General features: G+C 48.8%; 1 protein-coding gene across 2 annotated transcripts in view; it reads right to left on the bottom strand.

Annotated features, from left to right (window-relative positions):
* The window catches only part of LOC310817910 (glutamate receptor ionotropic, kainate 2), a gene marked incomplete at both ends in the record, with an annotated part of 47,356 nt that overhangs the window by 2,900 nt on the left and 32,581 nt on the right, over window positions 1-11,875 (bottom strand). For both annotated transcript variants that reach the window (XM_083688646.1, XM_083688645.1), the window contains 8 exons: window positions 1,702-1,927; window positions 2,307-2,524; window positions 3,385-3,503; window positions 7,106-7,329; window positions 7,751-7,957; window positions 8,308-8,421; window positions 8,626-8,733; window positions 9,655-9,798. In XM_083688646.1, coding sequence (XP_083544772.1) covers window positions 1,702-1,927; window positions 2,307-2,524; window positions 3,385-3,503; window positions 7,106-7,329; window positions 7,751-7,957; window positions 8,308-8,421; window positions 8,626-8,733; window positions 9,655-9,798 — 1,360 coding nt within the window. The remainder of the gene's footprint in view (window positions 1-1,701; window positions 1,928-2,306; window positions 2,525-3,384; window positions 3,504-7,105; window positions 7,330-7,750; window positions 7,958-8,307; window positions 8,422-8,625; window positions 8,734-9,654; window positions 9,799-11,875) is intronic.

Below are 11,875 nucleotides of genomic sequence, written 5' to 3' on the forward strand. Positions count from 1 at the left end.
CTCCTACGCTGTCTGGGCTAAAAAAATTAACCTGATCACAGGTGAAAGTCTATGGCGATATATAGATGACCTACTAGCCTGTGGGGAATAGTGACATGGAAATGGCGAGCGCCACAAAAAGGTTAATAACTTGGTCGCTCTTGGTCGCCTGCTGTTGAGGCAAAAATAGAATAGTATGGTATAAAAATACTGTGCTGTACATTTGAGGTTAAGGGCTACAGGTAAAAGCTGTCATTTGGGAACGACGTTTGAAATTGAATTACATGCCATAGTTGAATAGAAATACAGAGATATATATAGTTGAAATAGGCACTGTAGCTCAACAGGCAAAAGGAAGGACTCTACTGGTGTGTGTGATGGAACACCAGTTGATCGCCGGGAGGATGTTTGTATCCGGTGCGTTGTACAAGGTGATTGTTACATGCTGTATGACTACGAGAGAGAAGGGGAGATTGTTGTGCGTGTGTGTGTGTGTGTGTGTGTGTGTGTCTGTGCGTGTGTGCCTGCCTACGGGTACAGTACACTGTGTTCATTTCATTACATTACAGAAGGTGGGAGTGTAATCGTAATTCACTCTCCTCTCAGGGAGCCACAGCGGTCCCATACTGCAGAACATCGTTTTCACCTTAGCGATTCCACAGCAACGGCAATCATTACATGGAAATGGAAGACAAGTCCTATCAGATCACACACAGAGTATCCCTGAGAGACCCATAACCCCCCCCCCCCCATCCGTCTCTCATCAGGAATGGACAGGTCCAGATGTGGAAGGGGAGAATTATCCCTTCATGTTTGGATGGCCTTCATGACGGTCATGATGAATGTGACCATTACATCTGGGGCCGGAGTGGTCTCCATGGCCTCATCACGACCACTCTAACCCCGATGACACTGGGATTGGAAAACACCATCAACAGCTTTCCCTGACTTTCCCCTGGAGTGCCTGAGATGTGAGCTGCACACATAATGCTCTCTTCTCTGAGGTACAGAACCGCGGTATAATGCCCCAAAAAGGTTACCACGGTGTTAGTGTTTTAAAGGCCGAGCCGATTCACCGATACACGACAAAGCACAGCACAGCACAGCACAGCACAGCACAGCACAGCACAGCACAGCACAGCACAGCACAACACAACACAACACAACACAACACACCATAGGCAGAGTGGAGAAGATGTGATGTACTGCAAGATACTGTATGTGTCAAGTGGAAGATCGTACTAAACCTAAATGCCGGGGGGGACTGTTGATTTGTGATCCTCTGTCTCATGGCGGATATGGTATTTTTTTTTAAATGCCAAGCTGCACAATAACGCCAACTCTTTTCCCGTGAGGGAATCATATATATATATATATATATATATACGTAGCTAAAGAATGCTTGGGATGTGTATAGTCGGTGCAGCTGAGCACTAATAGAATCTTACTCTTGAGCCCAGTGCATAACTCTAACCTTAGCCATAAACATAACCCTCTCTAACCCATTTCCTTTCAATGATCTTTAACCCTTTCCCCCCTCCATCTAATCCTTCCATCATTCTCCCTAACCCCCCATCAATAACATTTAACCCCTTTCATTATTCCACCTTCCTCCACCACGCTCACTTTAACCCTGCATTAACCCTCTCTATAGATCTAACCTCTCCCGGTTGGCTGTTCCCTGTCCTATAACATTGACAGTTAGAGGTCGACATGCATTACCCATAGGCGTCCCCACTCCGTAGGCCTTGGAGTCGATGAGGCCCCCTATCTGCGTGAGGTTGCAGTTGCGCTGGGTGACAAACTCGATGGTGGTGGACTCCATGAGGAAGGCGTAGTCGGAGGTGAGGACGCGGTGGATCCCGTCATCGATGTTCTTCACCATCACCGAGTGCCTCCTGCTGTTCATGAACTCCCACATCTTGTCATAGGTGGAGATCTTGGTCTTCTGCAAGTGGACCAAGGAATGAGAATAGGAAACAGGAGCAATAGCGGAGGAATAAGAGAGATGTATTGTTTGAATTCCAACTTCTCAACTTAGAGTCTGGTTAGTTTAAGGATTTCAGAGGGGTCTTTGCTCAGATGGCTATTTGGGTGATAAAGAGAATTGGCTTTTTGCTAAATGCTGTATTATAAATTACATTGCAAGGACACTATGCAAGCTATTATAGAATAATATTATTCCCTGATACATTTTGACTCTTTAGAAAAGACACAAAGTCAATAGCAAGGGAAATAGGACAAATAACAGTGAGGGAACAAAACAAAACATTTTGAACTGGGCCTCTTGACCAAATCCCAGACCCTATTGTGGTGAGTGGAGCTACCTTGAAGAAGGTCATGGTGGACCCATCCTCCACCACACCGTACAGAATCTTGGTTTGCTTGGCCAGGTCGTCGGCAGAGTCAATGGGCGACTCCATACGCTCCACGGTGAGGAAGGCTGCCAGGTTGGCAGTGTAGGAGGAGATGATGATGAGGGTAAAGAACCACCAGATACCCCCCACGATGCGGGTGGACAGGGCCTTGGGCATGAGCTCTGAGCCTGGGGAGGAGGGGGACGTGAGGGGAGACAGACATGCAGAAGATGCAGCAGGTATCCCCAATAGCACGTGTCCATGGGGATAGGTCTGTAGTCCAGTATATTGTGCTCTTTGGATCTACCTGTTATTTTATTGTTCTTGGAGTTTGACATTACAGGTTGGTATACGCTCAACTTACCATCTTCACAAACAAGAACATACAGTACATTTACATCAACAATCAAAACCTTATCACAGAAACTGAGAGCCTGGTTGGGTCAGAGTGTCATGTACCCAAGGTAACCTCACATCCTGACTCCACATCCACTGCTTTCTGGGGGCTGATAGGCCACGGGCAAGGGGAGAGGACTCTGGGTAGTGTAGTCTTGTTACTATCCATATAGGTTCTTTGTGCTGATTGTGCTGACCTGTTACTTCCATATATCATATCCTTAATGAGCAAAAAGACAGCATGTCTGCATGGCTGATTGATAAGAAACTAGCTATAGTATAAGAACAAGCTCACTGCTTAAAACACTACAGGGGGGATTTGCAAGACATCCCCCTTTCATCTATCAATAGTGACTGTGCTTCTCTGGAATTAGCTCTCAAGATTAGAGGAACCAATCTAAATGTAAATGTCAGTTCGCTACCCCAACATTCTACAGCATTTCACATTCTAACATGAGCTTTCAGCCTCCTAAAACAAAAAAAAAGAAACCTGTCCTTTTACTCTTAACTAAACCTAACCCCTGCCTAAACCCCCTTAGTGCACAGTCCCAGAGCCCCCCTGTGTGTTGCCCGGGGCCCGGCTAAGACCTCTACGGTCCCCAGAGACAGTGTGATGCAGAGAGCCACAGCACCAGCAGGCTGAGGCATCTACCTTGCTGCATGAGAGCTCCGACTCCGAACCAGAAACTATTGAGCAGCGTAAAATTGTTTTCCACCACGTCCGAGTCCGGGTTGCACGGATGGGGGTTGTACCACTCGTAGGGGCTAAACCTGGGGGTGGAGAGAACACACACACACACACACACGCACACACACGCACACACACGCACACACGCACACACACATGCCAAAGTCAGTCGAATAATACGCAGGGTTCATTCATCCCCTTGCACAGGTAAAGACAAGACTAAGACTTTCAGAACAATTTATACAGCATATTATTGTAGGGAACGTCAATAATAAACTCCTATGATATTACACGCCCTGGGGGCTTTGGGTCACTCGCTCCCCAGAGACCGAAACAAATCATTTACCCTTTCCCCTAGATCAACATATTGATTTATTCAAATGCCTTCAGTTTATTGTAAGGGGCCCGATCGATGAAGTGGAATAACACTGTCACTGATGATAACGGCCCCCATCCTCGTCTTTGGAGCTTTGAGATCCACCGACCTGACGCTCCTTCAGGTCCCCTTACGGCGGTAACACAGGTAGGTCCCCCTTTTAACTCCCCCCCGACTCACTCACCCCCATACTCTCCCCCATCTCTTGACCCCCCCCCCAACCTACCCACCCCACCCACCCTCTTCCCCTGCCTCCCACCTCTCCCACCTCTCCCGCCTCTCCCACCTCTCCCACCTCTCCCACCTCTCCCTGCCTCTCCCACCTCTCCCACCTCTCCCTGCCTCCCACCTCTCCCTGCCTCTCAGCCTCTCCCTGCCTCCCACCTCTCCCACCCTCTTCCCCTGCCTCCCACCTCTCCCACCTCTCCCACCTCTCCCTGCCTCCCACCTCTCCCACCTCTCCCACCTCTCCCTGCCTCCCACCTCTCCCACCTCTCCCACCTCTCCCACCTCTCCCACCTCTCCCACCTCTCCCTGCCTCCCACCTCTCCCACCTCTCCCACCTCTCCCACCTCTCCCACCTCTCCCTGCCTCCCACCTCTCCCACCTCTCCCACCTCTCCCACCTCTCCCTGCCTCTCAGCCTCTTCAGGTCGACAGGGAATATTTCTCATTTATTATCTTAAAGTGAGAGTGGCATGGCATTAGCAGTGGGTGATTGGGTTAGCACTAAGCATCAGGCCCTGATAGAGTGTGTGCTGAAGTGGATGAGGGAGAGGGCCCCCATGGCACCAAGGTTTTCAAATGAGGCTTTTCAGGAGCTGTGCCCTCTCATGTTGAATGCTAATAGGGAGGTGAGATGGGTCTGGAGGGTGTTGATTGCCTAATATGGGCATGCCACTAGAACACACATCGGAGATCTAGAGCGACGTCTGTGGAGCGTTAAGAATGACAGGTTTACGGAAAATCTTAACTCTAGCTCCTTGTACCCAAATCGATTCCCAGTTCGACAGATTTTTTGTCGTCAATGTTTACTGTAGAAACCACGTGACTGGCAATGTATCGTAAACTGTAACCACATTTGATCAGTACGATTTAGGTTTGTTTTTTTATTGTTTGTACCACTCTCATTAAGGTCTTCTTTTATGAGTGCCGTAAATGACCACATTGGGATCATACTGGCTTTTCCTCAAAGCTGTTCTACACACAGGAGTCATCTATGTGGGCACGGTCGCGACGACATGCTATAATTCTTCCTGTCAGCCCGCCTGATTTGCTGGAATGTCAATGAGCTCCGTCTCCTTGTGACTGCAGGCGACCGTTGCTGCACAATGCCCCGTGAAGCCATGTGAAATGCATTGTGTGTGTGTGTGTGTGTGTGTGTGTGTGTGTGTGTGTGTGTGTGTGCGTGCGTGCGCGTGTGTGTACGTGTGTGTGTGTGTGTGTGTGTGTGTGAGTCACGGTGGCGGCTCCTCTGCATGACCTTTTGGCTGGGGTCTGTGTTCCGTCTGTATTCCTGTGGGCCGTGTTCTGCACACTGATCACCAGAGGAAGAGGGTGTCTAACACACGGACGTAAGGTCACCCCCACGCACACACACAGCGCTGGGGACATGTGGAGCACAATGCAGAATAATAAAAAGGATTTCTCCTCCTTCTCCTCCTCCTCCTCCTCCTCCTCTTCGGTCTACTATTCCCAGCCACAATAACACAACAGGCCCCCTCCATTAGCTGTCTGCTGGATTCAATTACTGGAGTTGGCTTTATAGATCTGTTTCTTTTCTACTCTCGGGCCATGTGAGGAGACGGGGGCGGGGGGGCGGGGGGGCGAGGTGAGAAAAGAACCCAAGGTGACTAAAGATGTGTGGTTGCCTGAACGGTGTAATTACATGTGTGTGCATGTCACGAATGTTGTGTACACTGGGAATGTTCTCCAGGTTCATGGAAATGTCTTTGCGGCGGTCATGCGTGGGTGTCTACGTTAATTGACACAGTCTATGAGTGTCTGAGCGATCAATGAAAGACAAATCTCAATTCTGCAACACGTGGAGCTGCAACCAACCAAGGTGAAGTTAAGGTGAAACGATAAATGCATTTGTATTGGATGTTGAAAATACTTCATTGAGCCTTTCAGATCCGGGTCATGAAGCTCTGGTGATCCGAAGATTTACTGATTTATTTGTTAGATAACATAACACAGCATACTGTATAGCTCCCTCTATAGCTGTACTACTCACTCAATATTACAGGGGATTAAAGAAAACAATATTCTTACAGCCGGCATTTACAGCTACAGCACACTGAGACTTCACCAATCAATCTGTTTGTTCGAGTGGTCAATACTGCAATTATGAGGGAGCTCAGCTCAATCGATGCCTCGAAGGAAATATAGTGTCTCAGGCTTTCAGTTGTTTTAAACTAGTGCTCACGTGATGGACAGAGAGAGTTATTTGATCAACACGCTATATGTTTAAGAGAGTGGATCGATTTAGAACAATGTCATGGTACACGGACGCATGGTAAACGGACACAGTACACAAACATACTTGCAGTCACAATTTCTCTCTTTTCCAGTACACACACACACACACACACACACACACACACACACACACACACACACATACACTAAAAAAAACGATAGAATTGTGATTTGAATGGAAGTGAGGGGATGAAAGAAACTGCATAGTGATAACTTACCCCACATACCTTGACACAGACGACAATAAAGTATATGCATATTCTGAACCAACTTAGGTGGCAGTTGCTGCTTTCCTCTCAGGTAATCATATTGCCAGTAACATTTGTGAAAAGTGCATCAACCACAAAACTCTCGGGGTCAAACCAATGAATAACCAACAGCTGGCGCCCCAGAGTTCTGGGGTTAATGAACACTTTTCTGCATATTGGACTCAAAAGCTATACACAATGCTTCAATCAGGGTGATATTACTGTATTCATGATAAAGATCCATATCCGCTACTAAAAAAACTGAGCTTACTAATACAGTATTAAAAATCAGCTGAGGCCACATAGTTGTAGTGATTTATGTGTGAGATGGACCACCTCTCACATTTTGTTCCTATGTAAAACTGCCTGAGCTTAATGCAGGCCTAAGACCATATCTACACTACTTTCACAAAAGTAGCCTTTTAGCTTACGGGTATGTTCCCAGCCTCAGTCAGGCATAAAATCACAAAACCGTCATGCTTTCCTGTGGGCGTTTAGTATCTCATTTCACACTCTAGAGCCAGTCTTTGTGAGGGAGACAAACACACTGTTTGTGACATCGGGGAGGGAAGGCATGTTACCTGGCTATGACAAACAGCACACAACTGACACCCAAGTAAGCCAGCAGAATATACATCCAGATATCGGGAGAGAGGGGGTTCAGGAAGGAGAAGACGCCCGGGTTGGTTCCGTTGGGTTTGCGGTAGAGAATACTTATCCCCAAGGTCATGAAGGGCTTGGAGAAGTCAATGACCTTCTCCCTCACGTAGGTGATGGCCAAGGGAGCTACTGCCAGGTCAGCTTTCTGTGGAGAGAAAGGGGGTGTGGGGATGGGGGGGGGGGGGGGGGACAGTCCACCAATCAAAGGTTGTGGAATCGCATTAGTACCAATGAAATTAAGATCAGGTTTCTGTCAACAACTGGGCCAATCAATGAGGAAGGGACGAAGATCCATGATCCTGCATGACGGAGTCCACAAGGTCATCCATTCATCATGCGGTGGGCATTAGGAATCCGTTTTGGTGGACGTCCAAGTACCCATTCCATTTTATTTACCGTCAACAACAGGGCCACGTGACGAAAGCGCGGTCCAGTTCTCATCAATGGCCGCCCCTCTGAGGTGAAGTGTCACCCCCCTGACCTACAACCTATAACAGCCCTCCCTATAACACCTAGCTCGGAGCTCAGCGTGAACCGTGGGGGGGGGGGGGGGTGGGGATACTCACGTGGTCGATGAGCTCCCGCACCATGCCATTCCATTGGCCCGTGCTCTCCTCCAGCGCTCCGTACTTCCCGTCCTCTACCAGACGCAGTTCGTAGCGGAAGCCCAGGATGGCCGACAGCTCCCGCAGCAGGTCGATGCAGTAGCCCTCGAAACGATCGTTCCCGTACAGAGGCTTGTCAGACTTCTTAAACATCACATAGGGCTCCTCCTGTTGGGGTGGGGGGGGGGAGAGAGAGAGAGAGAGAGAGAGAGAGAAGGGGGAGCGGCAGAGAAAGGAGGGAAAAGAAAGGGATTACAGGGATGAGACAAAAATGAGAAGAAGAAGAGGAGGAGACAGAAAAGATAAGAGGGAAATAAAGCGAGATATGGCAAGGCCGTAGCAAACAGGGGAGAAAGTAGAGCCAGCGGGGAGAGAGAGAAGCGAAGGCAAGGCAATTTTTGGAGATAGGCGATAGATCTGGAATGTTATTAGTGTTTAATCTTTCTCCCCTCAGTCCCCCTAGCTTCAGCGGGGCTGGGTGCCCCTATGTGGGGCTGCAGAGGCAGCTGTGTGTGTACCAGTATGGTGGAGACGCGCAGGGATTTGTTAGCCAGAGAGTCTGTGATGTTGGTAGTCGTGCTCTTGTGGCTCTCTGTCATGTTCAGACCACTGGGAGGGTCCCACGTTCCAATCTGTTGGAGAAACAAAGAGCAATTTGTTTTGGTATACAGCTGGCTTTATTACTTACGTTCATGCGCACACACACACACACACACACACGCACATACACACACACACAGACACACACACACACACACACACACACACGCACATACACACACACACAGACACACACACACACACACACACACACACACACAGACACGCACACACACCTTCTCCAGTCCATCCTCCTTCAGACTAATCACATCCAAATCAAAGTCCGTCCTCAGCCCGTTGGTTTTGTTGAAAAGAATACGTCCCGTCAAGCCGTCCCAGTGAGCCTACAGAGACACAGAGACGCACAGACAGGCCCATTACTGACAAATCAAGAGAAGAGAACACATTCTCAAAACATTGCTCAATTAGCCACATTGCTGTATGCTCTTTCAAGACACTTCAATCCTATCAGAAATCCTTCAACTTTCTTCATTCCAATTATATATTCCGTCTGGTTCCTTCCACACTGTCTGCATTTAAACACAACACACAACAATGGAGCAGGCGGAAGCTCAGAGAGAGAGAGAGAGAGTGCCACGTTTGACAGGTAAGGGTTCATTATGCTTGAAGTTCATTGTGTGCTTGAAGTTTTCACTTCAAAGTTTCAAGTTTTCACTTCAAAGCGAGTGGCGGATCAGACGAGGGAGGGAGGTAGGGAGGTAGGGAGGGAGGTAGGGAGGTAGGGAGGGAGGGATACGAGAGACAGGGGGAGGGAGAGCACTCGTCAGTACTACAATGACTCTTTCTGCAAATTACCTACAATGGTGCCGTCTACACAATGAAAGAGCTATCCTTCAACGAAAAACAAGCTACTGACCTTCACGAACAGAGATAGGGAGACAGACAGCACCGTCTCTCTTTGATATGGGCACAAGGTACACATTATCCACATTATCCACTCACAGATACTGTATATAGATACACTTACAATAGAGATATTGTTATCGAGAATAGAAATAAAGTTGCTGCAAAGAGGACGACAGAAATAAGAAACGGACAGAGACACACAAGGTGAAGATGGATTAGATCAGGATAGATCCCACTCTGGCCAAAAGGATCCAGTTGTGCATGACAGTGAGGTCGGGGGGGGGGGGGGGGGGGGTCGTCACAGGGTCGTCCCATCGGGGGTCTGACGGGGTCGGTGGCGGTGGCGGCGGCAGCGATGGAGGTGACAGTGACGGTGGTCGCGGTGGTTAAAACCGTACCTCTTTGATGAGGTTGATGAAGCGTCCTCCGAAGCGCCAGGGCTTGTGGCGGTTACACTGCAGGGAGCTGACGGTGATCTGCTGGGACTGCTGGACCGCCACCGCCACCACGTGCACGGCGTCGTACATCAGCGCAGCGTCCGTCTGAGGGCAGAGAGAGAGCGGGGGAGGGGAGGAGGGAGTTGTGACTTCAGAAATACTATTGCATCATCTCTGCATTTATTTTTATTTTTTTCGGGACAGAGAGCAAAGGGGTTGACTGTGACTGTCTGATGTTCGAAGTTCCCATGTTTCATCATTCTATGCTTTCATTATCGATTCAATGCTTGCCGGGAGTGTGTAGATTCCTTCAGAACAATTGCACTCTATACATACAGTATATATCGTCAGTATAACGTCAATTATACATGAATGCGTTATCAGGCGTCCACCAAGAAACAGGAGAGGGAAAGACCACTGTATGACTGTGTCACAATGACATGAGGAAAATATTGACAACATGTGATGTATCCCATTCATCATCAATCAACACCTGTCAATATGGGACAGAGAGGGGCACCTTAATGTCACCCAATGATGACATCACCAAATACACAGAAACATGATATATGCAATATGCTTCCAGTGGCTGAATCATCCGCTTGGCTCTCAGTCCTCCGGGGGTGGGGTGGGGGGGGGAGATAGCATCCAGTCGGGTGGGGGGGGGGGAGATAGCATCCAGTCGGGTGTAAGAGAGTAAGAGAGTGTAGAAGAAGAATCAACAAGCCAAAAATACCCGGTAGAATCGCCCAAGTCAGTGTCTCGGGCCAATGAGAGAGTGTTTTTGAGTGCAGCCTCTCTCTCTCTGGCCCGGGCAGCCTGTCACCGTGGAGACTAATGGCTCCTGATGGGTGTGCCCGCTCCCCGGAGAGAAAGGGCAGAGCCAGCGGCACTGCAGATGGCACACGGGCAACAACGCTGCCACTCAGGACCGGAATACCACACTAAATACACACCACGCTGACGCCTCACACACTGTCTATGTACTTTTACACCTATATATATATATGTATATATATATGTATATATATCCCATGAGCATGTACACATATACATGTAGGACCCTCATTAGAAATAACGGATGGGACACACACACACCGAATTCAAAACAATAGATCTGGGTACGGATGTATTCCAGTCTCCATAGTTCATGGGAATAATGACGGCTGTGTCCTTTCCTAGACTGCGGAAGAAAAAGCTGGAGAGGCTCTGGAGACTGCTGCTGCTGCTGCTGCTGCTACTGCTTGGAGCTGTCAGCTGTAAATGAATCTGTCAGGGGAGGGTCAGGCCTACGTTACGGCAGGAGGCCACTCGGCCTGACTCCGCCACTCTTCTCTTCTCTGTGTTATCTCCATGGGCACAAAGAGGCACCCATGTTATCTGACAGCTCCCTGGACTGCAGGAGTGGAGAGGAGAGGGGGGGGCAGGGAGGGGAGGAGATAGATAGAGGGAGAGAAATGGAGAGACGGGGTGGAGAGAGGGAGAGAGAGAGAGAGAGAGAGAGAGAGAGAGTCAGCGTTCATCCTCCTGCCAGTCTTCCTGGGTCGTCTTTTGCTTTCGAGTTAGAGCCCTCTCTTTTCAGAGCCAGATCAGTCAATGTGATACCCATCTCTCTATCCCTTCCCTGCTGATTCTTTCATCCTCAGAGCACCCTTTGAGAGGAGGCCAGTGTCATCTCCATAGTGTGAGGTTGTGTGTGTGTGTGTGTGTGTGTGAGAGTGTGTGTGTGTGTGTGTGTGTGTGTGTGTGTGTGTGTGTGTGTGTGAGAGAGAGAGAGAGAGAGAGAGAGCGTGTGCTTGTGCGTGCATGTGTGAGTGTTTTACTGAGAGAGGAGAGGGAAAGATCAGGAACCTAAAACCTAAAACACACAAGCTTCAAGCTCCAATCAACCCCCTGCCCCCCCCCCCCCCCCCATCATCACAACTACTACACATCTATGTTCTAAAAAAAAAAATCACTCTGGCTGGAAACGTTTTTCAAGATTGCCACGATAATCCAGGCATTATCAGGCTGTACCGTTTTTGACATGGTGCACATCTCTGTGCATCTCCCTTTCAGCTGTAGCGGAACAAAAGAGACACCCTCTGTGATGGAAACCAAAAGAACGCAACATCAAGCGAGGAAGGGAAGGATCAAGGGAGGAAAAAAATCAGAAATGATGGCTCCCAGCGCTGGCAGATTG

Source organism: Argentina silus (genome assembly GCF_951799395.1).
Source record: "Argentina silus genome assembly, chromosome: 17".
NCBI classification, from domain to species: Eukaryota; Metazoa; Chordata; class Actinopteri; order Argentiniformes; family Argentinidae; genus Argentina; species Argentina silus.